The sequence below is a fragment of the Loxodonta africana genome, chromosome 9 (assembly GCF_030014295.1).
Source record: "Loxodonta africana isolate mLoxAfr1 chromosome 9, mLoxAfr1.hap2, whole genome shotgun sequence".
Taxonomy (NCBI): domain Eukaryota; kingdom Metazoa; phylum Chordata; class Mammalia; order Proboscidea; family Elephantidae; genus Loxodonta; species Loxodonta africana.
Window position 1 is genome coordinate 110,539,132 of NC_087350.1, and position 18,188 is coordinate 110,557,319.

Below are 18,188 nucleotides of genomic sequence, written 5' to 3' on the forward strand. Positions count from 1 at the left end.
TCTTTGGGCCTTATCCAATGTGCTGCAGGAGGGATGAAAGGGTGGCTGTTCGGGAAGCTCTGAGGTTTGATGGGTGGACTTTAGGAAGCTAATCACTAATGCGATGCATTTTGGATGTGCTTCTTAAAGGGATCCTGCACCATGAAGCTCAACAGTTCCTCTGAACTCACAGTAAGTAGATCATCTCTATCAAAAGAATGCTCCTTAGGGGCAGTGTTCTAGTTGTACACAAGCAGGTAACTAGATGAAGCTACCGGGGCTGTGATTTGGCAACTGTGGCAGTAATCCTTTGCATTGCTATTCAACAGTCTTGGGGGAAAAACCCTAATATTTCTCAAATTTGATCATCTAAATTTCTGGGTAAAATTATTATTAAAAAAATTAAAATATTTAAGTATATAGTATTTGTCTTCTTATCATTCTTAAAAATAAGCTGCGATGTTTTAAGCTTTTATTGTATCAGTTTCTATTGATATATCAATATATATATGTATATATATATTTTTCCCTCTTGTTGCTGTTCAGCCTATCACATGGAAAGAATTTGCAAATATCCACCCCTTTGTGCCTCTGGACCAAGCTCAAGGGTACCAGCAGCTTTTCCGAGAGCTTGAGAACGATTTGTGTGAACTTACAGGCTATGACCAAATCTCTTTCCAGCCAAACAGGTAAGGGATTTTTGCTATTGTTTCAGCTATCTATAACAACCCACCCTTGAACTTGGTGGTTTAAAACAATTTATTATTTGCATGGTTCTGTGAGTTGACTGGACTATTGCATTTCACATGGTGTTGGCCAGTGTGGTAGGAGGGCAAGAAGTCCAAAGTGGTCTCATTCACAACTGGCCAGGTTGGTGCTAGGCTGTTGGCTGGGAGCTCGGGTGAGGATGTTGGCTACAGACTTGGTTCTTCTTCATGTGGACCTCTCCACATGGTCGCTTGGGCTTCCTCGCAGCATGATGTCTGAGCTTAAAACTGAGTGTTCCAAGATGAAGGATGTGGAAGCTGCAAACCTCTTAAGGCCTAACCTCTGAAGTTCCACAGCATCACTTCCAGAGTATTTCTGTATGTTACAGCAAGTCAGGGGGTCAGCTTCAATTCAGTGTGGGAGAGGACAATACAAGGATCTGAACAGGAGGTGTGGTTCATTGTGGGCCATCTTGGGAAACTACTGTACCAATCAATGACCTAAGAATAAGAATCAAGCACACATGTTAGCTCCTATCAAGCAGCAGGCTCAATCTAGTCGGGTCAAGGGACCTTGGATTCTGCTGTGGTTCTGTCACTGACTTTGAAAGGTCCCTTCCCCTCTTCTGGCCTCAGTTTCTTTGTAAAATAAAAACTCTGAAGAAGAACAGTGCTTTTTAAGAGCTCGGCTCCATCAAAACCACATAGGTACTTGTTAAAAATACAGGTTCCTGGGCCCTACTCCATAGCTGATCACGATCTCCAGGGATTGAGAGCAGGCGTCTTTATTTATAAGAAGCAACCCAAGTGATTCTGATACACAGCCAAATTTGGAGGCTACTGGATTTGTGATTTCTGCCTTCATGTGAATAGAAAAATTATGAATTAATTTATGTAAATACTAGTACATTATCCAAGTATGAGATAACATTGTAGGATGTGTTCGAGACTCACATCTGCCCTGAGGTTCTCTAGCTCCTGCCACTCAAAGTCTGGCTCTCCACCAGCAGCCTCAGCATTGGTGGCACCAGGAAGCTTGTTGGAATAATTTCTATTTCAAGATCCAGAAATCAAAGAGGTTTTAAAACTGAGAAGTTTATTGTCTCACTCTCTGATAAGAAGGCTGCCCCAGAAATGAATCAAATTTTAATCAGACACAATCAAGCCCTACCTGCTGTTTGCTAACATAGGTTACACAGCAAAGCCACGCTATTTGTAAAAACAGTACACACTGTAAAATGCAAGCTCGTTAGGACGCAGGCACATGGCAAATGAAAGGACACAGCTGCTTCAGTACCAGCCTCTCAAACTCTCATTTCATTAATAGGAAAGAACTGATATCGTGAAAGTCAGGTGTTAGCATACCTAGATTAAAACGTCATCATTTAGCATTTGTTTCCTTGCTTTTTTTTTTTTTTAAGTAAGACTCAAATTCTTAACCAGAGACCATTTTATTAAATATTGAAAACAAAGAAACTTCTTCTGCTAGTGATGGAATATGATCACATCTTTAGTGTCATATTAAATAATTTTTCAAGACCATCTTAACTCGAAGCCATGAGCTCTTACAGTAAGTTGAGGCCCCAGACAGACAGTTGAGACAGAAAGCTGACCTAAGGAGGCTTGCCTTCTGTAAAATCCCGTGGTCCTCCGCTTTGGCTGGAAATTAGAATCACATGGTGAGTTATAGCACTCCTGATGTTCACATCATAGCCCTAGATTAAATCATAATCACAATGAGAAAGAAGGGGTGAGGGGAGGGACCCAGACACAAGTTTTTGCTCCCCAGGTGATTCCAATTTGCAGCCAAGGCTGCGAACTGCTACCTTAAAGTGTTTTTTCCTCAGTTCACCTGGTGCTCCTTCTCTGTCCTGTTTTCCTCATTCGGGTGATTTGCAGCAGACTCTGTGGCCAATCCCAGTCTTGCTGAGTGTTCAAACAAAACAAAAACAAACCCATTGCCATTGAGTCAATCTGACTCATAGCGACCCTATAGGACAGAGTAGCACTGCTCCATAGGGTTTCCAAGAAGGGCCTGGTAGATTCAACCTGCCGACCTTTTGGTTAGCAGCCTTAGCACTTAACCACTACGCCACCAGAGTTTCCTAAACACATTGCCACTGAGTCGATTCCTACTCGTATCTACCCTATAGGACAGAGTAGCACTGCCCCACAGCGTTTCCAAGGAGCGCCTGTGGACCCCAATTGCCGACCTTCTGGTTAGCTGTGAATTCCAACCGCCAGCCTTTTGGTTAGCAGCTGCAGCACTTAACCATTACACCGCCAGGGTCTTGCTGACTGTTAGGGGTTCTTAATCCAGATGTAGTTTCTGGTAGTCGTGCCGTGTCCAGCTCCAGAGAGTCCCAGATGTAGGACCCATTTCCAAGAGCCAATTTTGAGAGTAGTTGGGGTAGTTCTACTCTGTCACATGGGGTCGCCATGAGTTGAAAAGCACCCAACAGCAATAATAACGGGCTGTGCACAAGTGTCACCTTCACTGACCTTTCCGTTGGGACAATTTCAAACCCGAGGGTGTTCCTGCCACCACCATCAGTTGCTGTGGAGTGGATTCCCACTCGTGGGTGATCCCATGTGTGTCAGAGAACCATGCTCCATGGGGTTTCCAGTGGCTGATTTTTTTTCCGCAAAGTAGATCACCAGACCTTTCTTTAGAGGTGTCTCTGAGTGGACTTGAACCTCCAACCTTGGTTAGTGGCCAAGCATTTTAACCATTTGCACCACCCAGGGACTCCCCATGTGTCTGTCAGTTTGTCATACTGTGGGGGCTTGTGTGTTGCTGTGATGCTGGAAGCTATGCCATAGGTATTCAGATACCAGCAGGGTCACCCATGGAGGACAGGTTTCAGCTGAGCTTCCAGACTAAGACTAGGAAGAAGGACCTGGCAGTCTACTTCTGAAAAGCATTAGCCAGTGAAAACCTTATGAATAGCAGCGGAACATTGTCTGCTATAGTGCTGGAAGATGAGCCCCCCAGGTTAGAAGGCACTCAAAAGATGACTGGGGAAGAGCTGCCTCCTCAAAGCAGAGTCGACCTTAATGATGTGGATGGAGTAAAGCTTTCGGGACCTTCATTTGCTGATGTGGCACGACTCAAAATGAGAAGAAACAGCTGCAAACATCAATAATCAGAACCTGGAACATATGAAGTATGAATCTAGGAAAATTGGAAATTGTCAAAAATGAAATGGAATGCATAAACATCGATATCCCAGGCATTAGTGAGCTGAAATGGACTGGTATTGGCCATTTTGAATTGGACAATCATATAGTCTACTATGCTGGGAATGACAACTTGAAGAGGAATGGTGTTGCATTCATCATCAAAAAGAACATTTCAAGATCTATCCTGAAGTACAATGCTGTCAGTGATAATATCCATACGCCTACAAGGAAGACCAGTTAATACGACTGTTATTCAAATTTATGCCCCAACCACTAGGGCCGAAGATGAAGAAATAGAAGATTTTTATCAGCTGTTACAGTCTGAAATTGATTGTACATGCAATAAAGATGCATTGATAATTACTGGCTATTGGAATGCAAAAGTTGGAAACAAAGAAGAATCAGTAGTTGGAAAATATGGCCTTGGTGATAGAAACAATGCTGGAGATCAAATGATAGAATTTTGCAAGACCAACTACTTCTTTATTGCAAATACCTTCTTTCACCAACATAAATGGCGACTATACACATGGATTTCGCCAGATGGAACACACAGAAATCAAATTGATTACATCTGTGGAAAGAGACGATGGAAAAGCTCAATATCATCAGTCAGAAGAAGGCCAGGGTCTGACTGTGGAACAGACCATCAATTGCTCATATGCAAGTTCAAGCCGAAACTGAAGAAAATCAGAGCAAGTCCACGAGAGCCAAAATAGGACCTTGAGTATATCCCACCTGAATTTATAGACCCTCTCAATAGATTTGATGCATTGAACACCAGTGACCGAAGACCAGATGAGTTGTGGAATGACATCATCCGTGAAGAAAGCAAGAGGTCAATGAAAAGACAGGAAAGAAAGAAAAGACCAAGATGGATGTCAGAGGAGACTCTGAAACTTGCTCTTGAGCATCGAGCAGCTAAAGCAAAAGGAAGAATTGATGAGGTAAAAGAACTGAACAGAAGATTTCAAAGGGCGTCTTGAGAAGACAAAGTATTATAATGACATGTGCAAAGAGCTGGAGATGGAAAACCAAAGGGGAGGAACACGCTTGGCATTTCTCAAGCTGAAAGAACTGAAGAAAAAATTCACGCCTCGAGTTACAATAGTGAAGGATTCCATGGGGAAAATATTAGATGATGCAGGAAGCATCAAAAGAAGATGGAAGGAACAGAAACAGTCATTATACCAAAAAGAATTAGTCGATATTCAACCATTTCAAGAGGTGGCACATGATCAGGAACTGATGGTACTGAAGGAAGAAGTCCAAGCTGTTCTGAAGGCGTTGGCAAAAAAACAAGGCTCCAGGAATCGATGGAGTATCAATTGAGATGTTTCAACAAACAGATGCATCGCTGGAGGTGCTCACTCGTCTATGCCAAGAAATATGGAAGACAGCTTCTTGGACAACTGACTGGAAGAGATCCATATTTATGCCTATTCCCAAGAAAGGTTGATCCAACCGAATGTGGAAATTATAGAACAATATCATTAATATCACACGTAAGCAAAATTTTGCTGAAGATCATTCAAAAACGGCTGCAGCAGTATATCGACAGGGAGCTGCCAGAAATTCAGGCCGGTTTTAGAAGAGGACATGGAACCAGGGATATCATTGCTGATGTCAGATGGATCCTGGCTGAAAGCAGAGAATACCAGAAGGATGTTTACCTGTGTTTTATTGACTATGCAAAGGCATTCGACTGTGTGGACCATAACAAGCTATGGATAAAACTGTGAAGAATGGGAATTCCAGAACACTTAATTGTGCTCATGAGGACACTTTACATAGATCAAGAGGCAGTTGTTCAGACAGAACAAGGGGATATTGATTGATTTAAAGTCAGGAAAGGTGTGCGTTGGGATTGTATTCTTTCACCATACCTATTTAATCTGTATGCTGAACAAATAATCTAAGAAGCTGGACTATGTGAAAAAGAATGGGGCATCGGGATTGGCGGAAGACTCATTAACAACCTACATTATGCAGATGACAACCTTGCTTGCTGAAAGTGAAGAGGACTTGAAGCACTTACTAATGAAGATCAAAGACCACCAGCCTTCAGTATGGATTACACCTCAACAGAAAGAAAACAAAAATCCTCACAACTGGACCAATGAGCAACATCATGATAAATGGAGGAAAGATTGAAGTTGTATCCACAATCAACAGCCACGGAAGCAGCAGTCAAGAAATCAAAAGACGCATTGCATCGGGTAAATCTGCTGCAAAGGACCTCTTCAAAGTGTTGAAGAGCAAAGACATTGCCCTGAAGACTGAAGTGTGCCTGACCCAAGCCATGGTATTTTCAATCACATCATATGCATGTCAAAGCTGGACAATGAATGAGGAAGACCAAAGAAGAGTTGACGCCTTTGAATTGCAGTGTTGGCGAAGAATATTGAATATACCATGGACTGCCAAAAGAACGAACAAATCTGTCTTGGAAGAAGTGTGGCCAGAATGCTCCTTAGAGGCAAGGATGGCAAGACTGCATCTTACATACTTTGGACATGTTGTCAGGAGGGATGAGTCCCTGGAGAAGGACATCATGCTTGGCAGAGTACAGGGTCCAGTAGGAAAAGAGGAAGACCCTCAACAAGGTGGATTGACACAGTGGCTGCAACAATGAACTCAAGCATAACAACGAGTGTAAGGATGGCTTAGGACTGGGCAGTGTTTCGTTCTGTTGTGCATAGGGTCGCTATGAGTCAGAATCGACTCGACAGCACCTAACAACAACAACAACAACAACAACAACAAGGGACTACAAGGGTATTTAAAAGGCCTAAAACAAAACCCTCAAGAAGCTTATTCCATTTTCTTGGATTTATTTTCTTACCCTCCCACCCCAAAGAGCATTTTCAGCTTGGGGGAGAAAATAGCGTAATAATATTTAATTACCTTTGCATTTCCCATTCTGCCCAGCATGGCTTGCTTCAGCTTGTTCCCCCTAACACTTTAACACTCTGAAAATCATTCAGCAGCTCACAAATACCCTCTAGGAACTGCTGGGGTAGAATTACGATGTAATGTTTAGGCAGAGAGAAACAATAATTAACACCTTCCATGGATATCGAAAGTGAAAAACAAGCCTGAATTACTATTAGCTTACTTGGCTTATGAAATTAATGAAGTGGTTTTTGTCTTTGAAAACTGCAAACTGTGATCTGGAATGTAGGCAACTGCTGTCTCAGACTTTTCTCCTGGGGAGAGTCTTAAAGTGTGAGCAGGTGTAATTAATGGCCTTGGACTTTGTTGTGTATGAGAATCATCTGGAAAGCTTGTGGAATTGCTCAGCCCCAGAGTTTCGATTCAGTAAGTCTGGGGTGCAGCCCAAGAATTTCTAAGAAATTTCCAGGTGATGCTGATGCTGCTGGTCTGGGGATGGCACTCTGAGAACCAATGGGGCTGCAGGGTTCTAACACCTGGCTGCATATTAGAATTACCCGGGGGAGCTTTTGAAGACTACCAAGGCCCTACCTACCCCCCAAATCAATTAGATGCCTGGGGCCCCGGCATCTTAATTTTTTACAAGCTCCTCAGGGGACTCTAACGTGCAGCCACTGGGTTGGGGAGTGAGTTCGCCTGGAGGAATACCAAAGAGGGAGGTTTAGTCAGATGACGAGTATCTTCAGCTGAAGTAAACCTTGAAACCGGTCTTCGATGGCCAAGCCACTACATATAGTGCAGCAAGGCACGTCTGGCACGTGAAAGTCAAATGCATTAAGGTCCTCTTTTCACATGTGAGATGGAGTCAACAGAAAGTGATTTTCAAAACACTGCATAAGAGCGCTTGCGAAGGAGGTGCAGGCAGTGTCTTAGGCTTTGCATTTCTTTGGACAACTTATAAGTCATTCTTGTGTTGCCCTACAGGGTTCTTTTTTTTTTAATGTTGTGAAAGTATATATTTGCCAGTTTGACATTTCTCAGATGTACAACTTAGTGATATCATTACACTAACGGTGTTGTGCAGCTGTTACCCATGGTGGCTACCACATTTCCCATCAACTACAGGGTTCATTTTGACGAGAAAGAGCAGGAGGAACAGATGGTAACATAACTGGAAGAATAGATTTCGGCTCAAGATGGAGGGGGCACTTCATTTTGATTGTTTTGGACAACAATATATATTTTAGCTTCCAAAATATTACAGTTTATACATAGGATTGAATGTTAGACATTCTAGATATTACAGACAGTTGACGAGAATCAATCAACTTAATCCTTAAATTCACAATTTACCACATATGAGAGAAATATTTTTCACGGGAAAATATCCTTTTAAATGTAGTAAAATATACTTAAAAAAGAGTATAAGAAAATTTTTAGGAAGTTCAAATATTAATTAGAAATTCAATAAGCCCACTGACTTGTAAACTGTTTAAAAGAAAACTTTCCTGCAATCGCACACTCTAAATGTGGCTTATGGCAAACTGCCATGTTGTGCAAACTATAGAATGTTTTTCAGATGTGAGTCTAGATAAAATTAAAACAAACCAAAATAGATATGGTTAAAATCAGATTAAAAAAATCCACTGCTGTCCAGTCGATTCCAACTCATAGCAACCATATAGGATGGAGTAGAACTGCCCCATCAAGTTTCCAAGGAGCGGCTGGTGGATTCGAACTGCTGACCTTTAGTTAGCAGCTGTAGCTCTTAACCACTAATGCCACCAGGGTTTCCTAAAATAAGATAGGTGTGGTAAATCCAGATAGTTGATCATTCACAACAAATGGAATTTTTGAATTGCAAGGAATAGATATATATTTTATAAACTTATGTACACAAATTTTGTATATGTACATTTAGAATTCCTGCCACCAAGTTTTAAAAATGTTAGAATCCATAATGAGATCATCATCTTTAAGGTGCATTTTAAACAGCTTTTGACTTGTATAAAAATACAACAACATCCTGCTTGAGAACACAAGCATTCTTTTCTTAATTACGATACCATTCGCCAGGAGTTTGGTAACTGCTGGTATTCATCCAAAATCCTGAATTATAGTATATTCTGCAAAACGGGTTCCATGTCACTTTTTGGTAAATATAAAAATCATGCAGAAAATTTTCTTTTCAAAACAACAGCAACAATGACCCATCTTGAAATATTCCAGAGCAGCCACACCTAAGACATTTCTCACAGCGTCCATAAAGTCAGCCCTTTTTTTTTTTTTTAGAGCAGAATAAGGTTATTTTGCATTCATGATTGATCCGGGCTGATTGCTGCAATCAGCAACAAACGTACACAGTAACTGACCTAGATGCCTCCTTTACAGGATAAAATTTGTTTCATGATCTTAATCTGTCTTAATTTTTTCTGCTTGGGCAGTGCAGTGCTTTCCACCCCGACTACTGGCCGTGCGTGCCTACAAAGTCGTCTGTAAGAGTGGGCAGCACACAGGGTCTCCGTGAACAGAGATCGACTCCATGGGAACTAATAACTACAACTCATTCTTCATCATTGTTAGATAGCTCATCTGCAATCATATTCCAGAGTCTAGCAGAAGCTCCCGAGTGTCCCTTGGGATTGGTCTTTTGTGATATTCCAGTAAGAATTTGTTCTGAAGACCTAACGCTTTAAACCGAATACCAAAATTTCAACACGCAACGGCCGTTTCTAAATCTAAACCTTTTTTTTTTTTTTTTTTTGCCTAGGGTCCTTTGTGATGGTAAAAGTGAAATGGTATAAATCTTTGGACTTGACTGTGGCCTTAAACGCTTGGCAAAAGAGCTTTTAGCTCTCCCCAGCTCTGCTGCACCGTTTATAAATTCCTTTTTTTTTTTTTTTTGCTAAATTCACATTGAGCAGCTGCCCCAAACTTCCACATTTATGACCAAAAATGCTGATACTTATACTCTGTCCTATAGGGTCGCTATGAGTCGGAATCGACTCGAAGGCAGTGGGTTTTTTTTTTTGTGGGTAGTAGGATCAATGCTTAAATCATCACAAAACTGTCAGATCCCTTCAACTCCCTTTTATTTTCACCTTGTGGGTCTTTGTACCTGTTATATTGTGGTTCTAGTTCTTCTTGTCTCGCGAATCTCTCGTATATTCTTTGTAGAATGAGTCTGGGTTATGGAAGACGCTGTCTTCCAGTTTTCACTCGTTCTACATTAAACAGTGCAGCCTGTAGCAGTTCTTTCAGCAGCTTGAGTAGTTTTTCTGGGAGTTGAAGTTTCTGCCGGCACCCAGGGTCAGAGCTCTCTGGCAACCCCCTCACCGAGGCAGGTGAGCCGCTTCATCTTAAATAGACTTCAGAAAACTATTGTCCTGGCTTCCCCTCCACACATCGTGGCGATTGCGGTGGTCTCTCAGTTTAGGTGATGCCGATTGTTACTCTAGTTTCCATAAAACGGTTCCACCAATAGGTGGCACTAATCACCCCCTTATTTTAATAGCATCCTTGGGCGATGGTAAGCCTGGGTGATCAGAACACGTTGTTTGCACTTGTCGGGTTGAAACAGATGAGTTTAAGAGCATCTGAGACAAAAACAAAACCCACGTCATTTCTGATCAGGTGTTTAGCATACTGGCTTCCTCTTGGAGTACTAGCTTAGTTCCAGCCGTCTGCTCTTCCATTCCCAGCCCAAACACCTGGGTGGGCTTTCCATCAAAACAAGTTAAGTAGAAGTCAGGAAAACACAGGGAAGAAAAGAAAACCCACTTGTTAAGGCCCCTTACCATGGGGGGAAGCATGACATTAATGTGGATTGCCAGGGCTAGAGCGTAGAACTCAGTTTTGAACAGATCTACTAAGCATTTCTTGCAGAGCTGCTATATACATAGGGTGGTTCTGCATGTGGGGAAACAGAAGTCTAATACTCTCAACGCTTATGCCTAATTGAGAGGCACACAGCATTTAAGTGTGAGATCTGTACTCGTGTTCAATGTACAGCACATGTGTGGGGTGGTATTATCAGATGAGCAGTAAATATAGAGGTAACCAAACATTTGCCATTTCTATATGTAGAGTGTTCGTTGGCTGATTCTTGGAAGTAGATCATCAGGCCTTTCTTCCTAGTCTTAGTCTTGAAGCTCTACTGAAACTTGTTCAGCACCATAGCAACAGGCAAGCCTCCACTGTTAGACGGGTGGTGGCTGCACGTGAAAAGCACTGGCTGGGAAATTGAACCCAGGTCTTCCACATGGTAGGCAAGAATTCTAACACTGAATTGCCAGTGCCTTTTTTTTTTGTGGTCTGGTATACAGGAAGTGCTTAATTAATGGAGCAGTTTGTACTTATTATTTTTATCAGTCAGCTACTCTAGCCTGTGTGCTGCCAGAGATGCCCATGCTATGGACATCACCTTTTTTCTTCTTTCTCCACCTAGGCTCAAAGCCCTGGACCCCCGCCCTGCACCCCAGGCTTTATCCCTGTTCTTTGGCCTCTTTCCATGCTGAGCCCCAAATCTCCAGTTCTGCTGCCTCGTGACACGAACCATCAATGCTCCTACAATAATTTGCAAAAAATTCAAATCTAAATTGTTCCATCCCTATGTTCCCTCAACAACAAAAACCAAAACAAATATTCCGACGTCCTAAGTGTTAACTTTTAGTTTGGGGGGAAAAAATTATCTTACCTATTCTTTAGCTGCATGCTTTTTAAAAAGCTCAGTATTATGGGGTGACCAGAAGGCATGGACCCCAAGACCATTTGGCTCTTCCCAGAGTTGAAGGATGGTGTGAGTTTGTGAAGTGGATAACATACTTATTTTGAATGGAACGAAAGAACCTATTACTCACTTCCCTTTCCTTCTTGTGCAGAGAACTGGGAACATTAAATAAGTTTACGGTGGCCTCAGCCGTGCCCTCAGGAATTTCGTCATTAACTAACTATGCTTAAGAGCGGCGCCTTTGAGGACGGTGGGATGAGAGTGGCCGTCTGCCAGCTCTCATCTGCGGGGGACTGGGCGGAGATTGATTACCATGGTGCCAGGTTAAAGGGCTTGGTTCCTTTGGGGGTAATCTGATCACCGACTAAATATTGAATGATATTAGGAAATTCCTATTATGAATTATTTTAAGGGTGATAGTTTTTTAGTGGTATTGTAGCTATATTTTTAAAAATAATTCTTATACCAGTGTTCACAGCAGCACTACTCACAATCACCACAAGGGGGAAACATCCCAAGTGTCCATCAGCAGATGAATGAATAAGCAAATATAGTCTATGCAATGAAATATTACTCAGCCGTATAAAGAGAAATGAAGTTCTGGTACATACCACGACACGGATAAACCTTGAAAACATTATGTTGAGTGAAATACGTCAGACACAAAGGACAAAAATTCTATGAGCCCACATAATAGGCAAATGCATAGAGACCAAAGTTGATTAGAGGTTACCAGGGACGGGTAGGAGGGGAAACACCAAACCCAAACCCATTGCCATTGAGTCGATTCCAACTCTTAGCAACCCTATAGGACAGAGTAGAGCTGCCCCACAAAGTTTCCAAGGAGCATCTGGTGGATTCAAACTGCTGACTTTTTGGTTAGCAGCCATAGCTCTTAACCACTGTGCCACCAGGGTTTCCAGGAGTGGGGAAAGGAGGCATTATGGTTTTAGGGGGCAGTGACTGGCTGTTAAGGGTGATGGGAAAATCTGGAAATGGAAGTGGTAATCACTGTACACAGTGAATGTAGTTAATGTCACTGGGTTGTACACGTGAAAATGGTTGAAATGGCCAATATTTTGTTATATATATTTTACCATAATAAAAACAATTTGTAACTTTGAAAGACACGTATTGAAGTTTTTACTGATGAAATGATGCTTGGGATCTGCTTCCTAGTAATATAGTTCAGAGCGAGAGGGGTTAGTGAGGGATAGAGGTGAAACAAGACTGACCGGAAGTTGACCATTGTTAAAGCTGGGTGATAGGTCCATGGGGGTTCATTACATTCTTCTTTCTGTTTTTGTGTAATTTTGAAATTCTCCATAATTAAAAAAGGTCTCTTTAAGTGCATGGTCCTGAGTGAGGGCCCGGAAGGCCCATTTGGGGGCAGGAGTAGGTGAGCTTCAGGGCACCACCGGGTGTTGTTCGTTTGGCCGTTCACAGCCTTGCGGCTCCCGTGGAGAGCTTAGATGGGCTTCCCGTGGTGTCCAGGAGGTTGACTGTGCCACACACCCGTGAATGCCTGGCTGGTGCCCAGTGAATACTGAATGAGTAAATGATCTTTCTCTTCTTGTCTTGCAGTGGAGCCCAGGGGGAATACGCAGGGCTGGCCACTATCCGCGCGTACTTGGATCAGAAGGGAGAGAGGCACCGAACAGTGAGTATGGACGGACGGGCAGCACTTGCCCACCAGGGTGCAGCAGCGTGTCCAGCCCTCAGGCTCCCAGGGCTTTCTCTTTCCTTCCGTGGACACTCTCAGAAGCAGATGGGGGAACACTGTTAATAAAGAGACACATTTCTGTGAACCGGCCATTATGATCCTTGCCTCCAAGACGGCTCATTTGACCATTGTGAGGAAAAACATACAGAGATTAAAGGCTTGTGCTGAAATCCGCTATGTAAATGCCTCCAGTTGGCTGTGGAGCTGCTCTCCCCAGGGAGCAAAGGGAGGAAGGGGCGGGAAAGTTGCCATTCCAGGCTTCCTCTCCTTGGCTCTGCCTGACTGTAGGCCTGGACAGAGGCCAGAGACCACGCTTCAGTTTTTCTGTAGCCTGCATTGTGCCTAAGCACAGTTCTGGTCATATTTATACTAAAGAAAAAAAATTTATTGAATAAATAAATTCCCCATAGATGATTCTCACCTATAAGCAACAAAAATGAAATCAAGCAAGGAGTCCTGGTGGCACAAATGATTAAGAGCTCAGCTGCTAACCTAAAGGTTGGAAGTTTGAACCCACCCAGCTGCTCCACAGGAGAAAGACTTGGCAAGCAAAGATTACAGCCAAGAAAACCCTACGGGGCATTCTAGTCTGTTACACGGGGTCGCTTTGCTTGAAATCAACTCGAAAGCACGTAACAACAAAAGATTGACAGAAAAATGACATAGAGCAGAATTTGTGTTTCTGCCTCATTATTTGCTTTGGGTATGAGAGTTTGGAGTCTCTGAGTGGAGCAAATGGTTAATGCGCTCTGCTGCTAACCTAAAGATTGGCAGTTCAAGTCTACCGAGAGGTGCCTTGGAAGAAAGACCTGGCTATCTACTTTTGAAAAATCAGCCAGTGAAGATGCTGTGGAGCACAGTTCTACTCCAGCACAAATGGGGTCACCATGAGTTGGAATCAACTCGATAACAACTGGTTTATGAGAGTCTAGTTTCCAGGGAGGCCGCCTGGGTCCTAATTGCCTCATGGGGTCCTTTGTGGAGACCAGCAGATGCTAATGGGTTTGACGGGATTCCGCTAGTCCCCAGTGGCAGTGCCTTTGGGTCCAAATTATGGCTGAAGGAGCCCTGTGTTCCTGGCTGATGCGTTCTGGTGATGTCCAGCGATAAACCAGGATTCCTGCTGAACTGTGGGGATGGAATTCTTAGAGGGAGCCGTGGGTAGGAGTCAGAGGCAGGACAAAGGGGTCTGCCAGTCCCAGGAGAGTTAGAGCAGAGAGTGCAGGGGTGGCTTCTGCTGCCGAAGTAAGTGGGATGGGGTGGGTGGTGGCCCAATCACAGAAGTGTTGTGAGAGGCCATTCCATTCTGAACGACGGTGAGGAGCTGGGTACTGCCCTTCAGGGAGGGAGGGAAGGAGGGGCATCCAGTCACTGGTCTTGCAGAAAATGCAGAAATGACGAGTTTGGCAATGTTGGCATCCTCTCTAGATTAAAGGTCTTAAGTACGGCCAACTCTTTTCGTTAGAGTAGAAAAAAATGACTTAATGATTCAAATAATCAGGGAGGGCTTTCCCACGTCTGTGACGTCTGAGGCAGCTGCTCCTGCGCAATAGACACGAATCGAATCCAGTAAAATGTATCTTCTTTGAAAGGAAGTGTGGGGGAAAATGCTACCAAACCACTTGAGTTTCTGATGGTTTTCTTATGGAAAGGTGCTTCTTGAAGTTGTTTGCACATTTGCTCTTAGGTTAAATTTCAGGAGTTCCTAAAATGTAATGTCCAAGTTCCTGATTTACAAGTTTCGTTTGCAGGGAATACAAGTTTATTTAACAAACACGTGTATAGCAATTGCCATGCGCCAGATACCTCCCTAGGCACTTAATAGCTCCATTTGCTAGTCAAATAATGACTCAGTCTTGCTGAGCAGACACTGAGATTCCTATACAAAGGGGAAAAAAATGGACCAAAAAGAAAGAAACAAAACCTGACTGGGGTTATTTCTCTCTTCCCAGCTTCCTAATTAGTGGCCTTCGGTTGTTGGATTTTGCAAGTGATAAGAAACCAATTTCCCTTGCACAATAGTGCACCTCCTTAACTCCTTCTCTCATTCAGCAAGTCTTTGAGGATCATCTGTGCTGGGTGATGTACTGTGCCAGGCACCCTGGGGAGTTCAGAAAACATCACATCCACCTAAATGGATGTAAATGCGCCAGAAGCTGGGATAGCTTTAGATAAACCACAGGATCAGATCTGGGTCCTGTTACTTCCATATCTCTCATAACACTATAGTTTTAAAGTCAGGAGATGTTAACATTTATAAAAAAGAATAAAAGTTCCCCAAATAGAAATGTCTACCAGCACCATATAAGTGAACCATTGACAATTCCACTGAGACTTTTTCTTTGCACTGGTTTTTATATCAGGAGTCCCTGAGTGGTGCAAACAGGGTGCTTGGCTGCTAACCAAAAGGTACAGGTTCAAGTCTACCCAGGGACACCTTGGAAGAAAGGCCTGGCAATTTACTTCTAAAAAATCAACCCTATATGGAATGCAGCTCTACATCAGTGGGACTGCCATGAGTCAGAATCGACTCGACAACAACTGGTATTAGTTTCCTGTTGCTGCTGTAACAAGTTACCACAAACTTTTTGTTGTTAGATGCCATTCAGTCAGTTCCGACTCATAGGGACCCTATGGACAACAGAACAAAAAACTGCCCAGTCCAGCACTGTCCTTACAATCATTGCTATGCTTGAGCCCATTGTTGCAGCACTGTGTCAGTCCATCTTGTTAGACTTGAGGGTCTTCCTCTTTTCTACTGACCCTCCACTTTACCAAGCATGATGTCCTTCTCGAGGGCCTGGTCCCTCCTGATAACATGTCCAAAGTATGGGAGATGAAGTCTCACCATCCTCGCGTCTAAGGAGCTGTACTTCTTCCAGGACAGATTTGTTCGTTCTTCTGGCCCAATTCAAACCAAACCCGTTGCCGTCAAGTTGATTCCGATTCATAGTGACCCTACAGGATAGAGGAGAACCACCCCATAGGCTTTCCAAGGAGTGCCTGGTGGGTTCAAACTGCTGAGCTTTTGGTTGGCAGCTGTAGCTAATCAAATGCCATCAGGGTTTCCGTGCTTCTGGTGGTCAAAGGTATATTCAATATCCTTTGCCTACACCATAATTCAAAGGCACTCATTGTCCTGCTTTCACATGCATATGAGGTGATGGAAAACACCATGGCCTGGGTCAGGTGCACCTTAGTCCTTAAAGTGACATTGTTGCTTTTTAACAAATGTAGTGGCTGAAAAGCACATAAATTTATTTGCTTACCATTCCGGAGGCTGGAAGTCTGAGTCAACATCACTAGGCTGGAGTCCTGAGGTCAAGGTGTCAGCAGGGCTGGCTCCTTCTAGAGGTCCAGGGAGAAATCCACTTCCTTGCCTTTTCTGGCTTCTGGAGGCCATCTCTTGCTTCAGTCTACTTTCTCTGTAGTCAGTTTGCCTTCTGCCTCTCTCTTATAAGGACCTTTTGATTACATGTAGGGTCCAGCTAGATCATCCAGGAAAATCTTCCCATCTCACGATCCTTAACTTTTTCACATCTGCGAAGTCCCTTTTGTCGTATAAGGTATCGTTCACAGGTTCCGGGAATTAGGACATGGATGTCTTTGGGGGCCATTAATCAGCCTGCCTTCTGGTATTCTCCGCTTTCAGCCAGGATCCTTCTGACATCAACAATGATATCCCTGGTTCCACGTCCTCTTCTGAAACCGGCCTGAATTTCTAGCAGTTCCCCGTCGATCTACTGCTGCAGCCTCTTTTGAATGAGTGTCAGCAAAATTTTGCTTGCATGTGATATTAATGGTATTGTTCTATAATATCCACATTTGGTTGGATCAACCTTTCTTGGGAATAGGCATAAATATGGGTCTCTTCCAGTCAGTTGGCCGGGAAGCTGTCTTCCATATTTCTTGGCATAGACGAATGAGCACCTCTAGCGCTGTATCGGTTTGTTGAAACATCTCAATTGATATTCCATCAATTCCTGGAGCCTTGTTTTTCGCCAATACCTTCAGTGCAGCTTGGACTTCTTCCTTCAGTACCTTCGGTTCCTGATCATATGCTACCTCTTGAATTGGTTGAATGTCAATGAATTCTTTTTGGTATAATGACTCTGTATATTCCTCTCACCTTATTTTGATGCTTCCTGCATCATTTAATATTTTCCCCATAGAATCCTTCACTATTGCAACTTGAGGCTTGAATTTTTTCTTCAGTTCTTTCAGCTTGAAAATCGCTGAGTGTGTTCTTCTCTTTTGGTTTTCCATCTCCAGCTCTTTGCACGTGTCATTATAATACTTTACTTTGTTTTCTCGAGCCACCCTTTGAAACCTTCAGTTCTTTTACTTCATCATTTATTCCTTTTGCCTGAGCTGCTCAATGTTTGAGAGCAAGTTTCAGAGTCTCCTCTGACATCTGTCTTGGTTTTTTCTTTCTTTCCTGCCTTTTCAATGACCTCTTGCTTTCTTCATGTATAATGTCCTTGACGTCATTCCACAATTCATCTGGTCTTCGGTCATTAGTGTTCAAGGTGTCAAGTCTATTCTTGAGATGGTCTCTAAATTCAGGTGGGATATACTCAAAGTCATATTTTGGCCCTTGTGGACTTGCTCTGATTTTGTTCAGTTTCACCTTGAACTTGCATATGAGCAATTGATGGTTTGTTCCACAGTCGGCTCCGGCCTTGTTCTGACTGATGATATTCACGATGTCAGATGGAGCTACCTGAAACCAGAGAATACCAGAAGGATGTTTACCTGTGTTTTATTGACTATGCAAAGTCATTCGACTGTGTGGATCATAACAAATTATGGATAACATTGAGAAGAATGGGAATTCCAGAACACTTAATTGTGCTCATGAGGAACCTGCACATAGATCAAGAGGCAGTTGTTTGGAAAGAACAAGGGGATACTGAGTGTTTTAAAGTCAGGAAAGTCGTGCATCAGGGTTGTATCCTTTCACCATAACTAT

General features: G+C 43.0%; 1 protein-coding gene across 1 annotated transcript in view; it reads left to right on the forward strand.

The window, feature by feature from the left end:
* GLDC (glycine decarboxylase) overlaps positions 1-18,188 on the forward strand; it is a 92,517-nt gene that overhangs the window by 49,368 nt on the left and 24,961 nt on the right. Inside the window, exons 14-16 of the mRNA XM_003407350.4 lie at positions 130-171; positions 526-668; positions 13,078-13,153. Of these exons, the coding sequence (XP_003407398.2) occupies positions 130-171; positions 526-668; positions 13,078-13,153 (261 nt within the window). The remainder of the gene's footprint in view (positions 1-129; positions 172-525; positions 669-13,077; positions 13,154-18,188) is intronic.